Here is a 25,443-nt window from a genome sequence, read left to right as displayed (position 1 = left end):
ATCATCCTAAGGGGGAGATAATTGTAACGCCCGCAAATCTGGGCTAGTCAAATTAGAGGCAATAGGGGTCGAAAACGACTTTTCGACAAAAGATTATTTAGAATAAATAACCTTAATCAAGTTGTAGAGTATGTTACAAGGTTTTCGTACATATAAAGAACGCCGAAAACCGAGTTATAACGAAGAAGTTATGACCCGTTGAAGTTTCGCGACGGAACCGGCACGATACCGGGAAACGTAAATAGTGAATTTACGATAGAGCGAGATTTAGCCTTAGCGATCTAAACAAAAGTCGTAGAATATGTTAAAATAAGAACATCGATAAAAAGAACGCCCAAATCTGACTTCGTATGAGGAAGTTATGATTTTTCTAAGATTTAGCATAGCAGTGCACAGCCCGAAATCTGAATTTTAGATCGGTCGATTTTTAGCCGACGGGATCTAAATGAAAGTTGTAGTAATCGTAAATACCAACGCGTGGATATAAAAAACGTCGATAATAGAGCTCGTATGCAAAAGTTATGGACGAAGCTTAGTCCCTACTTTTCGAGCGCGGCGAATTCGATACAGTTTTGTAAATACGAGATAGAATGAGAATTAGCCAACGAGGTCTAAATGAGAGTTGAAGATCTCATTAATAGGAACTCAACGGTAAAAAGACAGACAAAAACGGAACTCGTATGCGAAAGTTATGGACGAAACTTAGTCCCTACTTTTCGAGCGCGGCGAATTCGATACAGTTTTGTAAATCCGAGATAGAATGAGAATTAGCCAACGAGGTCTAAATGAGAGTTGAAGATCTCATTAATAGGAACTCAACGGTAAAAAGACAGACAAAAACGGAACTCGTATGCGAAAGTTATGGACGAAGCTTAGTCCCTACTTTTCGAGCGCGGCGAATTCGATACAGTTTTGTAAATCCGAGATAGAATGAGAATTAGCCAACGAGGTCTAAATGAAAGTTGAAGATCTCATTAATAGGAACTCAACAGTAAAAAGACAGACAAAAACGGAGCTCGTATGCAAAAGTTACGGACGAAGCTTGGAGACTACTTTGCTATACACTTCCTATAAATACAAGGGTAAACTCCTCATATTTTCTTCACACCATAAGCCTCTCTTTCTCTCTCTAACTTCTCTCTAGCCTCCCTAAACCCCTCCCAAGTCTAGGGAACCTCCCTATCACGAGAAGAAAGCCCCGGAGCGCCCGACGGCTCCGAGAAGAAAAGCTTTCGGCTCGGAAACGCTGCTCCAACGAAGCCCGGTTTTTAATAAAAAAAACCCGTTGTAAGAGAGCTACGCCTATAGTATATTTAATATAGATTTTATTTAATTATAGTAACATTGTTAGGACCTTAAAATAATTATTTAGGCTATTATTATGAGTTATATTGAGTGTTATTTAACGCTTATATAATAGTAATAATAGCTAGACTATTAAATTAGTCTCGTCAAGCGTTAGACTAAACTCTAGTGGTAATGATACTAGGTTTCGTCAAGGGATAATTGTTTTAAGAGTAACGAAGTGCTGTCCGAGTGCCGACTCACCACCTTTCAAGTGAGTGCATGGTCCCTTTCATCTTACACATAGATATGAAGTATTTTAATATAAATTACGTGCTATGTGTGCATATTGTTTGAATACTTGTTGTCTATGCTGGATGAATGATTTATACATGTTTTAAATGATTTAAACTGTATATTTATTTTATATCTACAAATATGTTGGGATAAAACATGGGTAGATGAAATAGTTGGTGAGTGATGAAATAAAATAATGAGAGATAGGTGATGATAGGAAGATGATGATAATTAGGTGAGGATAGATAGGTGATTATGAATCGGTGATGTAGGATACTACAACCTTGTCCGACAATTTGGAGATGTAGTCATCTACTAGACTATAGATGGCGACCACGGACTATTATAGACAACCCCGTGGAAACACCAGCAGGCTAGTAACCTGTAGGTGATGAATTACGAGTTCAGGTGATGTTGTAACTACGTATTCATGCGATGATAGTCTAACCCTTATTATGAAGTATGAGTCCAGGCGATGTTGTGGCTACGTATTCGTGCGATGATAGACTAACCCTTATCATGATTTACAAGTCCAGGTGATGTTGTGGCTGCGTAATCATGCGATGATACCCTAACTCTTGCTAGACACATATTGAGGGAGTAATCCCCGGATTAGTATTGTCTATGCAATGTGGGCGATGATCCTTAGGTAAAGTTCGTAGGAACACTCAAATAAGGAAATACGATGTAAGGAGATGAGAAGTAAATATGATATAGGAGATGACCCTTGAGATAATATCCTTAGGGAAGACTAAAAGAAGATAATGGGGATGGGTAATTGGGTTGATTGTTTGATTGTTTAAACATAATAACTATATTATTGTGGGTTGAAAACCCTATGTACTCACCAGGTTTCCCAACCTGACCCACTCAGTTTATTTACATCACAGGTGACGATATGAAGTGACATTACACTGAGAGATTTAAAGAGATGTAGAACACTAGTGTAAATAATTGTAAGTTCTGTTTATGCTTATGTTTCTGTATTAACAATGACATCCCAAACGTTTTAAAATGAAATAAATACGTTTCTTCGAAAATGTTTTAATAACGTATTTATCGTGTTTTTCTGGGAACAAATTCCGCAACATTTTTATGAAAAGAAGTACTCTGATTTTTATAAAGCATAAACAAAATCGGTCTTTTCTGGCCGTGATTTTGGGGATGTCATATATAAGATTGTTGGTATGTGATAAAAGATGACTTGGATCATGAGATAAAAGGATAAAGAGATAAACTTGTTTTAGATCTGGATGTATGGATCAGATCATGAGGTTAGTTTTAGATCCGAGAGTATGGATCAGATCAAGAGGTTAGTTTTAGATCCGGGAATATGGATTAGGTAATGAGGAAAATTAAAGATACGGGTGTAAGGATTATGTAATTTTGAACTACGTGGTCTTTCGATAAGGTATCATGAGTATAGTCCCTTTTAGGAACATGATTTTAATACGAGTATTGATTAAAGTATGAAATATACATATGTATGTAAAGTATTTGTTATTTTCCGAAATACGTGTTAGATATATTTGATGATATACAACGTGCGAATCAGTTATGGTTCAATATGTGTTAAGATGTGAATATATGATATTATTACTTAAAACTCTGTGTTAAGTATACACTAGTTAGCATTGCCTAAACGGAGTTAGTATCGAAAATTGATTATAAGCATAGTAGACTTGCCTAGTGATGGGTTAACACTTAAATAGGGATGTTTAGTTCCATTAAGTTTGGACATTGGGTAGCCTCATATTAAGAGTACGTGTGTTGTGAGATTGATGATCGGTGTAGTACGTCCTACGTATAGAAGTACATTTTATATACGAAGTATTTTTCAAAGCTCTGTGTCTTGGGTGCTGCTTGTGCCAGGGTACTATTATGTTCTCGGGTACGAGGCTTTCGCATACCGGAGTACTATAATGTGCCAGAAGTACTATCATGTACAAAGTCTTTTTGACAATTTTGTGTGTCGGCTACGGGAGCGTACAGGATTACCCTAGTAGTATTTCCCCATACTTTTATTTTGAGAGAGCTTTGGAGTCAGCGTTTCTTTTATGAGGTGATCGACCGAGTTTCATATGTCATCGTTTTCTTTCACGAAGTAATTAAGGGAACTTCGTAGACTGCCTAATAAAGTGTGTCGGTAATAGACCACTGCTAGGTATGTCTGGTGTTATATTGTCGGATAGGGTGCGTCTGAGGGTGAAATACCTCATGTATTCAGGCCACTGCTAGGCAAAGTTCGATGCTGGGATAGGTAGAGTCTGGAGGTATAATACCTCGTGATAGTCGGACCACGCCTAGGTATTGTTATCTAGATAACTACCCATGACTTAAAATGTCTTGTGGTTCTTTCTTTTACAAACGAAGGTTCGTGGTGAAGCTTATTCCCTTCCCCTCATTTGATGTCATTATTGATCCTCGTTTGCTGCCAGGGAATTTCCGAAGCAGCTTCGTTAGTTTGTGGTTCATATCGATTCTTAGGCTAGATCTCGTAAACAAAGCATAAACAAATCGGTATTTTTGGCCGTGAAATTGAGGATGTCACACACACATACATACATACAGACACATACATACATGCATGTTATTAAAATAATCATATCGTAATTATTAACTTTGAAATAATTATATTTATACGAAGTTGATATAAAAAGTCATTATAAAATGTTTGATGTCTTTAAGGCATACAACAAAAAATATTAATAACATTAATCTAATTATAAAATAATACTTATTGTTCCAAGAAAAATGCGCATAGTAATAACCATTATGCGGAAAACACTCTTTTTTTTCAACTCTTCGTATTTTAATTAAAAGTATTTTAAAACATGTTATTGTTTGTGAAAAAACTTATTTATATATTACTAATACGAATACAATGTATATAAACGATAAGAAAATCAAAAGTGAGTACCGATAACCATAAGTTACAAAAACTTTTGACTTATAGTGATTAATAACTTTATATTTGAAATCATAAGTATACACAAATTAGAAACTCTTTTGTTATTGTGAAAATTTCAAATGAATTCTATTAAAATACACGCTATTAAAATAATCATATCACTATTATTAATTTTAAAATAATTATATTTATACGAAGTTGATATAAAAACTCATTATGGGATGTTTGTTGCCTCTTAAGGCATTCAATAAAAAATTATTAATAACATTAAACTAATTATGAAAAAAAATGTTAAACTTGAAAACTCATTTTAGGCCACTTCATATAAGATTTGTACAACTTGTTATAACGATGGACTTGAAATTAAGCTTTTATGATAGAAATTATGGAGCATATCAATATACTTAGCATGAATTGTTTTAATCAATTACAATATGTTGTTCAAACAACCTTTCATACATGTATAAATGTAGGGGGAGCAAAAACCGAACCGCAAACCAAAAACACCGAAAAAACCGCATAAACCGAAACCAAAAAACCGAGATCAAAATGAAAACCGAATGCGGTTTTTAGGTTTGCAAAAATCAAAAATGTTTGGTGCGGTGCGATTTCTAGTCTTGCAAAAAACCGAACCGCACTGAGTATATATATATATATATATATATATATATATATATATATATATATATATATATAAAGTGTTGATATTTGTAAGAACGAAGAACTCATGACATTTAAAATTTCTTTAAATATACATATCTATCTTATCGAATGATGATTGTATATTTTTAAGTATACATATAGTGATATTTACAAGAACAAATAATGTTTATTATATTTTTTAACATTTTAATATTAAGAACACTAGTGATGATAGTATTATTTATATGAATACATTAATAGATATTATCGTATGTATTTCTAAAACAAATATTATATTTAATTCGTATTATACTCAAGCATTAGAACCATGTTGAATGAGTGGTTATGTTATTTTATTTCAAACCAGGATGTGATGGTATCGGTGGTTCATCTCCAATATATCATTTGGGCTTTAATTTTGTCAACTTTATAAGAGTATCCCTCATCACATTTGAAATAAAACCTTCACCATTCTCACATTTCATATAAGGTGTCAATTTTCTGGCTTTTAAGCCACATCTTTGAGGAGTCGCATATTGTTGGGGATGAAAATTTTGACGCTTCTCATCTCTACATAAAGTTTCTCAAAAACTGATTAACACTTCTCATCCGAATCCAAGTATGAGTTACTTGAGTTTTAGTAAGAAAACAAAACAAAAATCAAATAAAAAAACTGACAAAAAACGCAAAGAAAAAACGGAACCGCAAAAAACCAAAAAAAAAAACATAAAAATCGAACGGTGCGGTTTGTAAACTTCAAAAAACTGATTTGCAGTTTTTGGTTCGATTTTGGCCAAAAACCGCACCGAACCGCACCATGCTCACCCTATACAAATGTAAATATAAAATGAAACCAAAATCTAAGAAAAAACAAAGCATATTGAAATATTCATAATAAAAACGAAGAGATAAAAACAAATAGGCTAATGATGATGTTCTCACATGTAACTTCAAAAATTGCAAACCACAACTCGAATTGCAAATCACTATTGGAAAAAAATATAACACGATTAAAGTATGAGTAAAAATGATACATTCATCCATAACCTTGACTTGTATAACTTTTTTAGGGATTCTATCATTGCTAATACGTTCTAAAAGAATTGTGTCTATTGGATTTTTTTTCTTATGACATTTTTCTTACATGTAAGAGTTTATATAACATGTTTGGTGTTTAATGCTAAATCAATTACTTAGAAGACATTTGAAAAGTCATTTTAAAATATGAAAAGACAAACGAATTTCAAATCAATATGATGCTTAGAAATATAGGGCGTGTTTGGCACGAAGCTTTTGGAAGCGTTTGGCAGCTTCTAACTTTTAGCTTTTGATAAAACGCTCTAGTTTAAACTAAAAGTTTCGTTTGGCAGTACGAGCGTTTAGCTTTTAGTTTTAACAAAACGCTCCGATTCCAAAAGCTACTTGATGTAGCGTTTAACAAAACACTCATGAACTTTTAAAATCAATTTCCATAATTACCCTTAAAAATATATTTATATATTTATTTATTTTTAATCAATTGTCCTTTTATGTAATTTTATATATTTCAAAAGCTTCCAACTACTTTTGCCAAACATTCATATAACAAAAAAAAACTACAGCTTTCCGCTACCAGCTACCTGCTACACGCGACCAGCTAACCACTACCCACTTCCAGCTAACAGCTACTTTTACCAAACACGCCCATAATCATTTGAGAATATGAAAAGACAAAAAAAGTTTCAAATGAAATGATGCTTACAAAAATATTTTTATTATAAGATATATCATATTGCTTTAAAACACCCTAATGGGCTCCAAATAAGCCCATCGCTAACCACTGTAGGCCTGTAGCGTAAATCGGATTATCGGACTTCGAGTGCTTGGGAGTTGGTCTCACGGTAAAGTGCGTTGTGACTCTGCAACCGGAGCTTCTTTATCGTTTTCAAAAGGCAAACAGAGAAACCCTAGAGAAAACCTCAAATTCCTTACTTTTGAATTGCGACTAGTGCAATTGAAAATGTCATTTTCTTCATATTGCCGTCGAGCTGTTAACGGATCCGTTTCTTTGATTACATCGAGGATTAGCAGCTCTCAGATGAGATCCAAGCATTCTATCAGCCGTAAGTGTGTTTCTATTCAACTCTTGATTTAAAATTTTCTTCCGCAACGGAAACTAATTTGAAAAAATTAAAGTTCGAGGAACATTCAATTCGATGTCGGGATGTACATTTCTTTTGATTTATGTAATTATTTGTATTGTTTTTTGTAATTATAGTGTTATGGCCGTGTTCGTAACCTGGATTGTCTTTCCATGGTTTCAGTTGACTCATTCTGTTGATTGTTGAGGGATTATTTATCCCAAATTTTAGTCATGGAGTTGGGATCTTCGTTGTACATTCAGATTGAATGTTTCCCTCATTACAGTGTAATTAAATAACTAGAGTTAGATACCAAATTGTGTACTGCGTTATACTTTTGGAGAAAAATGTTGCTTAAAGACATGAATTTCTGTTTTTTAACTACACAATGAAGCCCATAACATCATGCATTTGAGAGTACTAGGTAAGTGTAACATCGAACCTGGAACAAAGAATCCGTATTAGCATGATTCAACAGAAGCTACCACATTGAGAAATGTGCATTAAGGGATTATTTTTTAACACTAATATCATCACCAATTTGTAGCCTTTCCTTGCCAATTCTTTTCCAGCTTCCTTAATCTTTGTTCATAAAGAAAGTTATCAATGAAAAACCTGAGGCATGAAAAGGCATTACATCTTAGGATTTGAACAAATATAACTCTCTGTAATCTGTATCATTATCTAAAATTCCTTTACCAAAGAAAACCAGTTTTACTAATGCGATCATAATATTCCTACAGGTGCTCAAAATGTGAGCTCTGAAAGGCCACTTAGGCAATTTGTTACAGGTAAAGACAAGTCAGCAGGTAGAAACTCAAAGGGTCGTATCACAATTTTCCACAGAGGGGGAGGGGCAAAACGGTCACAAAGAACAATTGACCTAAAACGCAACACTTCATCAGTAGGTGTAGTTGAACGAATCGAATACGACCCAAATCGCACTTCACGGATCGCAGTGGTCAGATGGGTCGAAGGGGCAGCCGTTGACCGCCCGAAAAAAGTCAACTCCCTCCAAAAAAACTTCACCCCATCTCCCAAGATCCTACCCTCCATCTCCATCAAAGGTCAGTTTTCATTCTCTTCAATTCCCGGAATGTTAGAAGACAAAAAGGTGGAATCTTTAAGGCCTAAAACAGATCATGTAGTGGTTGGACTTGGACTTTCAAAAGGTAGTAGGACATTGACTAGTCAAAGTCAAAGTCAAACGGGGACCCAAATGAGAAATGTTAAGGATGTTTTCTTATCTGCTTTTTCATCTTCAAATGGGAAAAGAAGACATAATGCTCCTTATTCGTTTGTGAACGCGTTGGGTGTTCCAAGAATGGCGGTGGCAGGGGCAAAACCGGAATTTTTTGTTCCAAGAATGAAAGATGATGTGAAAGAGAATGAAAGTTTGTTGCTTAATGAGGTAAAAAGGTGGGATAAGGATAGTGTTGTGTGGGGGCATAAGTTGAAACGAAAAGCAGCTGTTTCTTGGGGGAGTTTGAGACAAAGGGGGATTTTAGGGGTTGTTAATGAGTCAAAGTCAAAGTCAAAGGTGAGAGAAAGTGAAAAGGTGAAAAAAGATGGGAAATTTGGAGTGGATCGAGCACCTGTGAGTTATATATTGGCTACACATCAAATGGAAGCAGGGAAGATGGTGATGAATTGTGATTTGACTACAAGATCAAATGATGAATTTACATACTGATTTTGATTTTGAATATAGATTCAAGATATGACAATTGTTGCTTTCGTATTTGTAGGTGTTTTGAATCTTGATGATGATGATTTGTATGTTTGTTTGGTTTTTTTGAAAGTTCTTGGGTTTACCCAGGTATAATGCATAACAATGATCTAGAGATAATTTTATCTTTTTTTTTGTTCGAAGATAATAAAACAGTATGATGCTATATTACACAGCAAATTGAAAGTATAATGTTTTACTACGTGTGTATATGTTGTAATAAAATATAAAAATGGCAAAAACTACTTTATAAGAAGTCACATCTTTGCCTTATTTTTCAGAAAAGCAAAATATTACAAAAATAAAAACTTCAAAATTTTACATAAACTAGCATTTTACTTTCATAAAATTTGATTTCCTCCTTATTTTGTTAAAAAACATAATTTAACAGTAAAATTTTAGAAAAATCCATAAAATAGCAGTGGACTTTCTAAAAATAAATTTTTTAACATTTTTTCCAAAACGAAGGTACAATGTTTTGTTCTGTGTATCTTTGTTGTAAAAAAAAATACAAAAAATGTCAATGTTAATAATAAATTTCACAATTTGTCCCTTGCAAAAAACAATTAAACAATTTTCAACAATGTGTCATCCTACTTACATTTGCTTTTCATTATAATGATGTACTTCAGAAAAGTGTGTATTTGTTACTTTGTGTCTATTTGTTGTAAATAAGATGTAAAAATGTTCCATTTTGCTATTTTCTTTTTTTCAAAATCCCATCATACTAAAATATTAATTGGTTTTTCCAAACTGTTATTTCATATTTATCATCAATGTGCATGTGTGTATGAAAGTAGTGTTGCTATTTCTTTGACAAAACTATAAAATTGGTCCCTGTGGTATTCAAAAAACTTTGGATAGGGTCCAAAAAGTTTTCAACTTGCATGGAAGATCCAAAATCAAGAATTTCCTTTGGTTTTGGTCCATGAAGGACTTGAAAAGACTGTTTTGCCCTTTTTATTTCTTTTTTTGTATTTTTTAAATTTTCTTTAATAATTTATTTATTAAAAATTAAAAATGAAAGAACTGGGCCCACTCCCACCCCTACTCTCTCTCTCTCTCTCTCTCTCTCTCTCTCTCTCTCTCTCTCTCTCTCTCTCTCTCTCTCTCTCTCTCTCTCTCTCCAGAAAGAACCCACACACACACACTCCATATACGAACACAATCCATGATGAACACACTCATCCACCATCGGTTTCACCGATAAACTCCACCGCCAGTCCACCCAACAACACCGGTTTCACCGATAAACTCCACCGCCAGTCACCGTCATCCACCACAACCCTTACCAGAAACATCCTCATCATCTCCCTCTCTTCACCAGAGTAAATCAACCCCAAATATGTCAAACATCACTACATCACTCACTCAAGAACATACAATCACTCACTCAAGAACATACAACCACCACCTCAACGCCTCAGAAGGCCCATGAGCCGCCGAGAAGAAACCCACTCGTTGGCCGTTTCCAAAACAACTGTCTCTCCGATCTACAACTCGACGAAGACGATGGTTGATCCGCCCGTCTTTCTCCTTCTCCGGAGATGTTCCAGCTCACTGATGGCGGCGACATTTAGGGGTTCCAGCTCACTGATGGCGGCGACATTTAGGGTTTCAAGCAATCATTTGCAAATGAGGGTTTCAGATCCGTTTCCGTTTAGGGTTTCAAGCGATGACGGAGGCAACAAAGAGGGAAGATGGATGGTCGATGTATCTCCAACCTCCTGAGAATCGTCGAGCTCCATCGGTGACATATCACACCTTCAGATCCAAAGTTTTACTACTGAATGTGGGTTGATGTTATTTCTGGATTTAAAAGTGTTTTTTGTATTTTTGTTTTCTTTGTGTGTATGTATGAGATATAAGAGAGAGGTAAAGATAGAATAAATGGTGGTGGTGGTGGCTAAGAGTGGTGGCCGACGATGGTGGATCGGTATTTGTTTATGTGTGAAAGAAGAAAGGATGAGAAGAAGAAGACAATGGAGAGAGAGAGAGAGAAGAGAACCTGCTGGTGGGGTGGACCCAAAATATATTTTTTATTTTTCTTTTATTTATTTTTTAATTAATAAGGTATTAAAACAAATATAAAATAAAAAAAAAAAAGAAATGAGAAGGGCAAAATAGTCTTTTCAATATTTTTTGGACTAAAATTACAGGAAATTCTTGATTTTGGACCATCCATGCAAGTTAAAAACTTTTTGGACTCTATCCAAAGATTTTTGAATACCACAAGGACCAATTTGACAGTTTTGTCTATTTCTTTCTTTAAATTTAAAGTCCTTTTTATAACTTCTAACTTTCAAAGTCATCCCACTACAACATTGTATTTTGTATTTTCTGGACACATTTGCCCTTGAACAAAACATACAGTGGGTTTCAATAGGTTTTCTCTATGACTATTTTGCGGCTGCTCAAATAACTACCTTTAATACAAATGTATGATTGTAACCTTAGCATTAAAACAACTAATGTTGTGTTTAAAAAAGTATTTGGAAATTTATGATTCCTAACAACTATTATTTACAATATACAATATGTCAATAGTTTTTTTTACTATTTCAGATTCAACTACATTCTAATTTATCATAGCGTTTGTATTTATCGTTTGTACTGTTATTATTAAAAAAGTCCTGTTACTGTTATAGTCATTCTTTTATGTATGTATTTGCTCACTGTAACATTTTACTTTGAAATTAAAAACACATTAATCTTTTTTCACAATATTGTGGTAGTTTTCTGCATATCTTCTAAAGCATACAAATAAATATACTCCAAAAAAAAACATGTAAGCTTGATGATCTACACAAGCAAAACCGCATTAATGCATCCATCATTCTCAGGATTATTCGTGACTTGTGCATATTTCCCTGCATTCAACCACATCCACAAACACATCAACATCCCAAAGAAAGATTATTATTATTATTATTATTATTATTATTATTATTATTATTATTATTATTAAAAAGTATAATCATAATCTTACCCCATACTACTTTCCCAGCTGGTGTGACCAGACCTAGTTCACTCACATTCACCTAAAATTCACATCATTTTTTGTTCAAATTTACTACATGTAAACAAAGTCGGAAAAATAAAAATAAAAATAAAAAATGTAAGTACCTCAATGATTGTTCCCTTAGTGACAACACCAAGTGATGTATACATTGGACCATTAGGATTCTTCTTCACGCCAATCATTTCAAGATTAAAAGTGCACTTGAGTTCAGGATGTGTCACATGGGCTTTCGTAAACCTTAAACCAGTTGGACGAATAAATCTCTCGTATTTTGGAGGTTTTCTTGTGAAGCCTTGTCCTACAAATGTCACTTTTGTAATCATCCTCTTCCATTGTTTCGCTGCAATCAATCAATGTACACAAGTTAACTTATTTCGTTACACAAACAAAAAAGATGAAGAAGAAGAAGGAGGGTAAAAGAGTCAAAATACTCACTTTTCCTTTTCCCAGTTCTGATCACTTTGAACATCTCGTCTTCAGCCACGGGTCTTACCTTGGGTAAAGGCACGTCCCACTTTCCTGCTTTCTCCTTTCTTTTTTGTTTTACTGTGTTGCTAAGAATCTGAATGTTTGTTGATTATATTATATAAGGGAGGAGAAGAAGTGTTTTTGTTTATTAATTTAAGGAAAGGAAACAAACCTTTGCACGTGTTGTGGTTTCACGATCAAGAAGATAGGCAGGAACAGCACCTTCCTGAACATCATCATCCACCTTGCGTCTACTTGATGATTCTTCATGCATGGCCAATCTATTATATTAAAACACTCGGAAGTTAGAAGGAGAAAATGAAAAGAAATCGATGCTAGAAGATGATAATGAATGATAAAAGTAGAGCAGAGATACTAACGTCTTCTTCATTTGAGCCTTTTCTGCATATCGTTTCTTGGCAAACATCTTACCCTTGATTCCTAAAGCCTGGAACAACCATAAAAGAAGGAAACTTTTTTAGAATTCCATGGCTTCCAATTGAGATTTGAGCAAATAGTTCAAACTTTCTAAGAAAACTATCCAATTTGAGAGATTAAGGAAGTGATTGATAAAAAGGCACAACCTTTTGAGCAGTTTGGGAGCGCTTGTGAACTTCACGGGCTTCCTTCTTCCGCTTCCTCTCAAAGTGATCATGGCGATAACCATTTCTCTTCCTGTGAAGCTCTATGTAATCTCCTTGAGGCTTTTAACAACAAAAGAAAAAGGTTATCAACTCACAGAAGAATACCAAAATTAACTGTTGGGATGCATTATTTTTTAGATTCAAGCGGTAAAGTTGGGCATAATCGAACTTCCTTAACGAAATTTCATTGATAAACAAAGCATGTGAATCCATCCAATAAGCAGTTCAAAGCAATTTAGTCTTTTGGATACACAATCGTAATACAACTAACCATATTGACGTCGGTGGATAAAGCAGATTCAACTTCTTGTTTGCTCCAGGCAGAGTTTTTCAATCGAAACGATGCTACTTACCTGAGATGGGCGGCGATAAGGATGGGATGAAGTGTGAAGCAGAGAGGTGAACCGGTGAAGGACGGAGGCGGATGGGAGGTGTTAAGTGTTACGGGCTGTACGGAATACAAACTACGATGAATTAGGTTATAGGGTAAAGAAAGCAAAACTTTGAACCATCCCTATATGAATCGGTTTTTAGCAGCCCAAATATCAACAAGCCCAAACTTCTTTTTATTATTTATTAGATTGGTCTATTATAATTCTAACAGTATATATAATACATTTATAAAAATATAAAAGTTATAAAATATTATATATAATTTAAAGTAGAAAGTTTTTACCCAAATCATATCCATTTATCTTTCTTTTCTTGTTGTGTCAATCCATATACTTAAACGCATCAAAATAGCTTACACAAATTTGTTAATTTTGATGTATGGTTGTCGTGTCGTGTCGTGTCATGTCAGATTTTTTCAGGTTTAAATATAAGATGAGAAAAACCGTGTTAAGCCGGTATATTTGTATGTTACCATAGCCCCACCTAGCCTAACCCATCACAAAATACAAGACATACCATATAACAAATATTGTAGCCTAATAAATATTTTGTTTAGATTGGTATATTATATGTAATACTTTCTAATAAGTTATTTAAACTAGTGTGTTAACCCGTGGGGAACCACGGATCACGTTAATTATTTATTTTTTGCGACCATTTTGTAAATAGTAAAAGCATTCAGTTATTTTTTTGTTATTAAATATATGATAATTGCTTCCACCGACGAGAATGGTTATTTTATAAAGTTCATGAACAGTAAACACACTAAAAACAACATATTGAAAGTAAATATTATTTGATATCAAACAAATTTATATATACAACAAAAGATGACAATAACTGTTTTGTATATGTTCGTCCCAAGATGACATAGTTTTACTGAAATATTTACAGATTATTGTTAATAAAGATAATGTGTTGAATGTAGTCTGTAGCATGTAGTATGGACCAAAAGTGATACAACAAAGGGAGTGCAGTTTAGGTCTACGTATGTTCTGAAAAGATCAAATAGTTTTACTGTTTTTTGGCGTTTGTTCCTTCGTTCGCTTCGCTGTGGTTTTTGTATTTCATTCGTTTGGGACTTGGTGTTTTCTGTGTAGTGTCTGTGAAATGGATAGATGTTGGTTACGCGTCGGATATAAATAAACTACTATATGTTGTTTTTACCTGTACGTTTAAGATCGCGAAAGAAATAGTTCAGTCAATGAATTTAGATTCATATAATGTACGGTTATTTGGTCATGTGCCCGATACAAGATATGGGCCACCAACCCCTGGAAGTTTGGGTTGTATCGTTTGTGGTGATGATGTTACTGGGGCTGCTTATGACATTGTTGTTTATTCAAAGTCACCTCCACGAGTTAGTAAGCTTCATGGAGATTAAGATAATGACCTACTTTTATTATGTGGAGAAAAGAGTTGTTTCCGAGGTTTTTTCGATGTATTTTTCTTGATATGCAGCCTTGGCTCCACTTTATTATGATGTTTGATAGTGGGAGTTATTGTATATGATATAGATAATCCTGACTTATTCCATTAATCTTAATATTGTGTTGAGGTATGAGTATTGGATTGTGTCTGTTCAATCTTAATGGAATTGAAATTCTAGATTCCATTCCATGGTTTTGTGGTTGAGAAATTCTGGTTGTGGTTTCTAAATTTGAAAGCTAAAGTCGAAGATATAACCATTGTTTTGAAAATCGGACCGAATCGGTTCAACCGAGAACGGTTGAGTCATCAGTTGTATAAGTCTCAAAAACCGGTTGTGTACCGAATCACAGAAAACCAACGACTGATCAAAAACCGATTAAAACTGGACCGTTTACCACTAATTAAACCATTTTTTAAAAGACTAGGACATTTTCCGGCTCTTTATAAGCCAACTTTAAAAGCCTACCAGACTTTGCAAGCTGGACTATTGTCGTTAACATCTCAAAGGCTGTGATATCCTTCTCTTAAATCAGATAACTCAAAGTAAACAAATTTTGTTTGATAATAGATTATTCTACAAATTACTAAGATGCGTTTAAAAGATACTAGCCATTTACCAACGCCAAGCGACGGGTGCGAATAGTTTTTTCAGAAATTAGTTTGTAGAGGCGATTAGTTCCTTTGCGAAAAATTTCTTTCAGATATTTAAAATTAGGATAATGTCCATGGTTAGTTTCGAAAAAGGAATAACTTTTAAAGAAAAAGCAAATGAGGTTGGAGCATATTTCTTCGAGGAGTTTTGGCCTGATAATAATCAATGCTAAACATAATTAAGTTATTGATAGGTTATTAGTTTTATAGCTTCTCGTAAGTCATGTAAATACAATTAATGTTGTTGATTAAAATGCCGGACTACATATATTTTTTTATAGACATGTTTACATTACATTGACAATCCACATGCTTTCAAAATTAATATTATACTTGATATTATGAATAAAATGATAGGGATAGTAAATTTGGGATCTAAAGTGTAAAATAAGAGTTATAATCATTGTATCATATGGGAAAATTTTTGGGATCTACATCACCGCTTAACATTTTTTTTACATTTTATCATGTGTGTTGAAATATGTTTTTAATTATACATAGGTTGTAGGCAAGATGCTGACATTAGATGCCTTTTCTACCCTTTCGTTGTCTTTTAGTAAAACATTTGATCTAAAATAACACCAATATGATTAAAAAATCGAAAATCTGTATTTCTTCAAAACTTGAAATCTATTGATCTTCAGCCCTTAATGATAATGGACTTGATCATAAGCAGCACCGATTATGTTGTCATTTAAGTAACAAATTTTTTGGATTCATTCTTTATAAATATAAATAATGTAATTTTTTTTATAAAAAAATACTCAAACAAATAAAGTTGTCTAAAAAAGCCAATTTCATCAATATTTCAATTACAAAAAAATGTTTGATCTATGTAATTAAATTGAAATGGAGAATGAGAAATTAATTGTGTAAAACAATATGGAAGTTTAACTTCACCAAATTTAGTAATTCATTAACCGGTTTGTGTTTCTTATTTATTAATCCCTATATAACATTGAACACAAAAAAATTGATATATAATTAAGTATAAACAAAGGCAACCAACTGTTTTAAATACATAATTAACTAATGTAGAAACAAAAAGGATATATATTTACGTAGTTTAAAAATGTTGAGCCAGATGAACAATCGAAACACTTGTTTATTCAATACGTTTTCTCCAAACTTAATCACTCACTCTTTCAAAACCACAATTACAAAACACAAATAAAGTAATAAACATAAAGTAAAGATTTGCTCAGGAAGTCACCGGCACGTCAGCACGTGGTGGTTATGGGTGAAAGGAGATGAGCATATATATTTTTTAGTATTTATTGTGGCATTTTACATATTATAAAAAGTCAAAGAGTAACTATGGTAACTTAGATGTGTCGGTGGAATTAAGGCATCCAAAAGATCTGTATGAGACGGTTTATGTAGCTCAAGTTCTTCATCATTTGGTAGTTTTTCCTTGATAAATCCACATACAAAGACTTTGTTGGCATGTCTTCATGGTGGTCATATGTAGACCTATGGTATCATTTACTTTAAGACAATAATAATAAAGCCTACACACTTAAACCAATCACAAACCCAAAAATGATGACCAAATCAAAAACTAAAACTTATCATGTAAACTACATAAACACGTCAAAGACACACACATACTTTACAACTCATGAACCAAATAAAAAGGAATTCCATATTTGATAACCATAGTTTTGTATGTATTTTTCCACCTTCCATGAAAAATTAAGGACTTGTGACTCAAATGAATAAAAATCCACCTAATAGAACGAAAAAGCGATGAGACAGAGAGAGATGGAGATGAAGAATAAAAGGGGGTAAACACAAAAAATAAACTCATACACGTCACACATGGGTCCCACCCCCAGCAAACACAACACACAAATAATCACAACACATAGTCACGCGCAGTGGCGGACCTATGTAGGGCATTTGGGGTCCCGGGCCACTGCTTAATTTCCGGCACGCAGTGTAAAATTTTTTTTTTTGGGGTTTTTCTATTAGGTGCACCCGCTTGAAGTACGAGGGACACCCCTACTAAAACAGTCTGCGTCCGCCACTGGTCACGCGTGCATATAGTAGGACGTTTTCAGACAAACACAATGAGAGAATAATTCATCACTATTGCTTACATCAGTTTGAAGATGTAAACTTAAAAAGTTTAATGAATTCTCGGATCCTGGAAACCACCTACACAAAATCAAGAAATCATAAAAAAAAAAAAAAGTGCAATAGAACATTCTTGACAACATTGATAACAACATCAAAAAGGATCCAATGTAGCAGCCATTAAAAGGACCTGATGGATGCTAATGGTGTGAGAATGGGGGATTCACCACTCTTGCCCCTACATTACAGGCTACAGGCCTACTACTGCCCCTGCTTCCTTGCCACATGTAGCTCTTGCTACCTCTTCAATTAACAAAACCACCCTCTTCTTATAACCTCACTCTCTCACCTCTTTACCGAAGACATTGCCCCTTAGGACACAACTACCCAGCCTCTTTCTTACTCTACCTGCCTAGGTTGTTATATTACAATACGTTTGATGATACATCATTACTGGAGTTGGCTTTTTTCCGATCAAGTCACGGGAGAAGAAAGAAACGAAGTAAATCGTTATTCTTGTTGGATGTTTGGTTAATCTTCAAATAAAAAAAATACTGATAAAAAACATAAATAAACTTAAATGAGAATAATTGAACAAACATCTATTTACAAAAAATTGAAAAAACATAAATAAACTGATAAAAAATGGAAAAAAAAAATATACTCAAATGCATCTCATGTTTCAAGATCGACTTATGTGTGTGCACAGAGACACTAGCAATATAGAATAACCTGATAAGAAAAAACCAGTTATCACATACATTAAGAAAAACTATAAAAAAATAGAAATATAAGAACCAAGCCAGACATTGCATATTAAAAATTATGAGAAAAAAACCAAAATCGAACTTGTCTTCATTGCAGATAAAAAAAACCCTAAAATCGAATTAGAGAAGTTACTCTTAAAAGACACATAAATCTTTAATAGTCGTACTAAAAATTTGACTGCAAAAGTCAAAATTAGAAAATATATATATATATATATATATATATATATATATATATATATATATATATATATATATATATATATATATGAGTTATTTTTATATTTCCTACACGAATGGTGAAAGCGAAGAAGAGAAGAAACGGAATGAAGCCCTAAATTCCCGAAGGAAAAGAAGTCGTAAGCATCAAATGCAGGAAGTCGGAAGGAAGAAGGATGGAGTTCAAAGTTGTTGGAGAAACATATGACATACCGCAATTCTAAACAATAACAGAGCAAAGGTGGTTGGCGACAGAAATCGAATTCATGATTTCTTGGACGGCAAATCGTTGATTGTCAAACCCAAAAAGTTGGAGACATTGCTAAAAAAACACAATAGGATTAGAAAGAATACCGATTGAATGAATATCATAAGAAAATTAGAACAACCAACAACATACTGAAATTCCTCAGAGTGGTTGCGGTTGCAGGCGTTTGGTGGCCACAATAGAGCGCAAAAGGTTTTTGGTGAGAGAAATCGAAATCCTATATTTTTGGATGAAGTCGTTGGGATAATCAAATGAACAGTAGGAGACGAACGAAGAAGAAAGGAAGATAGACAGAGACGAATGAAGAAGAAAGGGGTGGAGGAATTTACAAAGTGATATGGATTGTTACAAACTGATGTTGATGTTTTTGTCATTACGATATTAAGATGTTGCAAATGTAGAAGGACGAAACAGTAATTCTGTCCAAAGTGATGTGGTGAAAGTCTGAAACATTGGAAGTTTGTTCTCAGATGTGTTGGGTTTTAATATATGTATATAATTTAATATATTTGATAAAGTATTTTAATTTTATTTTACTTATTTTAAATTATTATTCTTAATAATGAAAGTTAATTAGGATCAGACAAATTTATTAATAAAAGTATGTGTATGTATATGAGTGCATCTTTTTATAAGTTTGTGTGTTTATTAATAAAAGTATGTGTATGTATATTAGTGAATCTCTTTATAAGTTTGTGTGTCTATGTGTCTATTTGTCTATGTAATGTATGTGGTATTGTATTTTTTGTTGTATATATACGTACGATATTTACAAAGATAATCAGACACATAGACACCACAATATAATGAAAATAAAAATAAACAAATAATTACAAATAAGGGTAAATAAAAGTAAACAAATAACTCCAAAATACGAATTATAAATATTTTAATTATAATTTGGTAAATCATTCAAATTTATTGATTTAAAATAACTACAAATCATTTTGAACATTCATATTTTTTGTCACTTTTTTTTTATCTGCATGGTAACTAATCATGGTCGTGCATACTATCCCGGTGCCTCATCGTGGGTCGTGGTTGTGGTGGTCCATGTTGCCGAGAATGATCGAGAACGGCCAATTAAACGCATTTAGTTACTCCTTTTAACTCTTCTAATGGAAGGTTTGGAAATTAATTTTTTTTCCTAATATTTACTTATAAATATAACCACACATCTTCTTATATTTCACACAATCATTCTCTCCGATTTATTCACATTCACATATTTGTGTTGCTTGATCTTTCAAAAATCATGGCTCTCAAAATGTGGAATTGGTCAGAAGAGGAAAAAAAGAGGTTAACATTAGCATGGGTGTCATTTTCGGAAGATGGAAATAGTCAAATGTCTAGAGATCGATTTTTTAGGAAAAGTTTGAGACGTTTTCTACGGTTTAATGGGTTGTCCACTTCGTAGTATTTATGAAATATTTTCGAAGTGGTGCGATATGAGGGTAAAATCTAATGGGTTTTGATACATAAAATAGATAGTTTTCACAAAAACCGGCAACGAAAGTTATAAAAATTTCTAGTAAATTTCAAGTATATAACAAAACCAAAACCACTAGTAATCATTTTAAAGAGGTTAGAATGATATAAAAGAACCATAAGGTGTTTAGAAAATGACAACATTCGAAGCCTTTGGACCCTCTTGGATTTAAGGTGTTGATGAAGATGGAAAGAACAAGAAGCTTGAACTTCTCTATAAGTATCATCCGTCAAGAATAAGGTACCAAAATTGTTAGATTTCTTCTTGTATGAATTTGTTGTTTAAGCCTTAAGTGTTAAAACAATTAAACACTAAAAGGAAGATACAAAGTGAACACCAAAAGTAAGAACTAAATTCAAAAGCAAGAGCTCTTGTGGCTCTTAGAAGGGTATGACTTTTGCTAGAGAAAGAGAAGAGAACTATGACCAAAAACTAGCTACTTTTTTCATGCATAAGAGCCCGTTTTTATATCTCATGCAAAGTAAAACATTTATATTAAAATACTCTAAAGTATTTGATATAAAAAGAGGCATGGGGACAAGATGATGAAGGTTGACAGACAACCTCCACTCCCTCCCCCCCCCCCCCCCCCCCTAAAAGTTTCAGTCATGAGGCTTAATGGGACAAAAAACTTCACTAATCTTTTAACCATGCTAGATTAGGCATTTGATTTAATCATGGTTAACCAAAGTGTCCAAAACTTTATACATGACTTATGTTATAATACCATATAATATAAAGACTATTTTTCTACTTCCTATAATATTGTTTTCATAAAATAATAATTAGTCTATAATTAAATACAAGAGTTGAATTTATTTATTAATACCAAATTACTTAATAAATATGCAATAAGTATCAATTTGATTAAGGTGTGATCCTATAGAATCATATTTCATTACCAATGTCACTCAATAATGATTTCTTGAGCATATAGATCAAACATAACATGTTGTAAGTTCGACTGAATTTATAATTTTGGTATAAACAATGTACAAGAAGGTGATATCGCTCCGGTTGCTTTGGCCATACATCAATATGAATACACAAATCACAAACCGTTAAACATCTCAAAGCTTGGGTAAAGCTGAAAAATTCTCCAAAATGGAAAAAACATTCTTTAAAAAAAATGGGGTTAATGGTAGTTGTTTGTGCTTGCATTTTTATGTTTTTTTCTATTTTATTTTAAGTTGTTTTTTTAATATTAATGTAATGTTTTTATTTTGAATAAAAGACTACTTTAAAAAAAAATGTATGTTTTTATTGTATTTGTTAATTAAATTTAATTAAAAAGTAAGGTGTAGAAGTGTGTTTAGTGATAGGTACACTAAAGTAGGGTGATCATTTGAACCGAACCGGACCGGTTCTTGGATCGTACCGTTTTCGGAGAATAAATTGGACCGTGGACCGGACTTGATGAGACTTTTCGGGTTCTTGGGCAGGGTTGGATCAGTACAACTTTACATGCATACGATACAAGTCGTTAAAACGCGTTTTGTGGTTTGATACAACTCGTTAAAACAAATATCTTGTTGGGTTTGATACATTACAACTCATTAAAATGAATCCGTTTTTGGATTTGATACGATACAACTCGTAAACATAAATATTTTTTCGTTTCTTGTATGCGTTGGACAGGTCATGTGACAACCCCAAAATCTCGGCCAGAAAAGACCGATTTTTCATTTATGCTTTTAAATATTTTCAGAGTAAATCCTTTTGATTTGAAAGAGTTGCGGAATTTGTTCCCAAAAACAAAACATGATAAAACATTGTTTACCGAAGCATTTCATAAAAGAAATGTATTTTCATTATAATCAAAACTCGGGGTGTCATGTTCCGATACAGACCAATAAGCATAAACGAATACATTACAAGTCATATAACAAATATAAACATATGCAGACTTGTAAACAAAACAACTTGATGGTTCATCCATCTCATGCCCTTCCGCCACTACCTGTAATACAATTTAAAACTGAGTGGGTCAGGCTTGGGAGCCTGGTGAGCATATAGGGTTTTCAACCCACAATAAATATCATATTTAATTTTCACCAACCAACAATAACCCAATTACCCATTCCCGTTATTCTCACTTTAATGTCCCTAAAACAACTAACATAAGGGACCTAGTCTAAGAATATTTCATCGGGGCGACAACACATGCTTCGGGGGTACCTCAGCAATATAAGTCAAATAAGGCAACCATGAGGGGGATGGAGTACAGCGAATGAACACCCAAGTTCATTAACACCTACAGGTGGCGAACCTGCTAATGTTTCCACAAGACTGTCTAGAATAGCCAGTGGTCGTCATCTAAACTCCGCTAGATGACTCAATCAAACAACAACGAGGCCTCTCATCTGTTTATTACACACCAACTGTCTACCCATGTTCTACCCAACATATTAGTAGATAAAAATATACATTTGTATACATAGTTTAAAGAAAACCTGTATAGCATGCTTTAATCAACACATATATCACATAACAGATGAGGCACACACACACATAACACATATCTCATAAAGAAATAAGCAGATCTATAAGATAGAAGAGAGTGAATACTCATTCACACATAACACAACCAAATATATACACATAGCACGTATTTTTATATAAAATACTTCGTATTATTGTATTAGAAGAAAATAACTACCCACTCACACTTATAAACAACAATATAATTAATACACTCGAACCAAACTCGTATTATTATTGTGTTTAAGAAAGTTAGTATACACTCACTTGATCAGAAGATGATCGGACAGCACTACGGCTTAAAGAAGTAGTAATCCACAGCAGATCTGGAAGATCTCTTCGAAAATCGAACTTTTCGCGGGCAGAGCTTCGACTCGGGAACCGCACTTTTCGGGATCTTCGGGATCTCGGGACTTGCCTCGGGGCTAGAGTATGATACCGGGACTTCGGGGTAGCTTCGGGGGTTTTTGCACAGAGCTTCGACACGAAAACGAGAGAGAAATGGCAAAAATACCCGGAACCCACGCATCCTATTTATAGTGAAAATATCTGATGTACTCGCCGAGTAGGGAACACCTACTCGCCGAGTTGGCCCATACTCGCCGAGTAGGGGACACCTACTCGCCGAGTTGGTCCATGTGGCGGCTTTCTGGTGGTGCCACGTGTCAAACTCTGGGTGGTGCCACGTCACCCCTATCGCGTGTTAGCCTTCGAACTTAGAAAAATCATAACTTTCGCATACGAGCTCCGTTTTTGACGTTCTTTATATCCACGCGTAGGTAAAATCAATATCTACAACTTTCGTTTAGACTCCGTCGGCTAAATCTTGACCGATCTCAAATTTAACAGTAGGAGGTGTTTAGACTGTTAAATGACCGCGAAGAATTCGTAACTCCTTCATACGAACTCCGTTTTCGTCCATATTTTTACCGTTGAGTTCCTATTAATGAGACCTTCAACTCTCATTTAGGTCGCGTAAGCCAAAAACCGCTCGAACTAAAATTCGAGTTTCGGGCCGTGCACTGCTAAGCCGAATCTTAGAAAAATCATAACTTCCTCATACGAAGTCAGATTTGGGCGTTCTTTTTATTGACGCTCTTATCTTAACATATTCTACAACTTTTGTTTAGATTGATAAGGCTAAATCTCGCTCTATCTTAAATTCACTATTTACGCTTCCCGGTGCCGTGCCGGTTTTGCCGTAAAACTTCGACAGGTCATAACTTCTTCGTTATAACTCGGATTTCGGCATTCCTTATATCTCCGGAATCCTTGTTTCGACCACTACAACTTTATACAATGATATCAAGTTTATTTTAAACTTAAATTTCGACGCTTATTTTTATTCTTAATTAATCAAAACACATAATTAAGCAATTAAGCACAAAACACATAATACGCAAATAATACATTATTATTATTTCAAATTGGGTTACAAAGGTTAACCTAGACTATTACATTGCTAAAAATGGCAAGCCCGGAAACACAGGCGTTACAATTCTCTCCACCTTAGAATGATTCCGTCCCCGGAATCACACATCAACAAACAAATGCGGATAGCGACTCAACATGTCACTCTCCGTCTCCCAGGTGAGATTCGGCCCATTCGTGTGTTTCCATCGGACAAGCACTAACCCAACCATTTTGCGTCGCAACTTCTTAGTCTTTCGGTCAACAATTGCCTCTGGTTCTTCAATCAACCTTTTTTTCTCATCAATTCTCAATTCAGAAATTGGAATTATATCGGGAACTTCTCCCGTGAACTTCCTCAAATAACACACATGAAAGGTGTTGTGAATTCCATTCAGCTCTTCGGGTAATTCGAGCTTGTAAGCTTGGTTCCCAACCCTCTGAAGAACTTTAAAAGGTCCAATAAACCTTGGACTCAACTTTCCCCTTTTACCAAATCTTATAAGTCCCTTCCACGACGAGACTTTAAGCAAAACCGAATTTCCAACCTCAAAAGTTATCGGTCTTCGCTTCTTGTCAGCATAGCTCTTTTGACGATCTTGAGCTGCTAACATTCTTTCCCTAATTATTTTCAACTTTTCAGCAGTTTGATGAACCATCTCCGGTCCCATAAACTGTTTTTCCCCAGCCTCAAGCCAACAAGACGGCGTACGACACTTCTGTCCATACAAAGCTTGATAAGGTGCCATCTTAATGCTCGAGTGAAAACTATTATTATAGGAAAATTCTACCAACGGTAAATGTTCATCCCAATTACCTAGGAATTCCAAGGTACATGCTCTCAGCATATCTTCAAGTGTTTGTATCGTTCTTTCACTCTGACCATCAGTCTGCGGATGGTAAGCTGTGCTTAAACATAACTTGGTACCCATTTCCTCTTGTAGACTTTTCCAAAACCTTGAGGTGAAACGGCTATCACGATCCGATACAATCGTTAACGGAACACCGTGAAGCCTCACAATTTCCTTCACGTAAGAATTTGCAAGCTTCTCCATAGACCATTTCTCCCTGGCCGCTATGAAATGTGCACTCTTAGTGAATCGATCAACGACCACCCAAATCATGTCGTGACCATTCT

At 34.2% G+C, this 25,443-nt stretch overlaps 2 protein-coding genes across 2 annotated transcripts; one reads left to right on the top strand and one right to left on the bottom strand.

The window, feature by feature from the left end:
* The first annotated feature begins 6,994 nt into the window (after positions 1-6,994).
* On the top strand, positions 6,995-9,110 carry LOC111887447 (60S ribosomal protein L2, mitochondrial). Its single transcript, XM_023883618.3, has 2 exons — positions 6,995-7,236; positions 7,998-9,110. Exons 1-2 carry the CDS (start codon positions 7,134-7,136, stop codon positions 8,945-8,947), a joined length of 1,053 nt encoding a protein of 350 aa, XP_023739386.1. The 5' UTR covers positions 6,995-7,133; the 3' UTR covers positions 8,948-9,110.
* A 2,540-nt stretch (positions 9,111-11,650) lies between these two features.
* LOC111887458 (uncharacterized) lies at positions 11,651-13,653 on the bottom strand. The gene is made up of 8 exons (XM_023883633.1): positions 13,389-13,653; positions 13,058-13,177; positions 12,854-12,921; positions 12,646-12,754; positions 12,441-12,567; positions 12,110-12,345; positions 11,973-12,024; positions 11,651-11,853 (listed from the first exon to the last, which is right to left on the bottom strand). The coding sequence occupies exons 1-8, from the start codon at positions 13,389-13,391 to the stop codon at positions 11,786-11,788; spliced, it is 783 nt and encodes a 260-aa protein (XP_023739401.1). The 5' UTR covers positions 13,392-13,653; the 3' UTR covers positions 11,651-11,785.
* Between the last annotated feature and the right edge of the window lie 11,790 nt (positions 13,654-25,443).

This window comes from Lactuca sativa, chromosome 6 (assembly GCF_002870075.4).
Source record: "Lactuca sativa cultivar Salinas chromosome 6, Lsat_Salinas_v11, whole genome shotgun sequence".
NCBI lineage: Eukaryota > Viridiplantae > Streptophyta > Magnoliopsida > Asterales > Asteraceae > Lactuca > Lactuca sativa.
The sequence above is the reverse complement of the archived record's forward strand: the minus strand, read 5'-3'. Positions and strand labels throughout refer to the sequence as shown.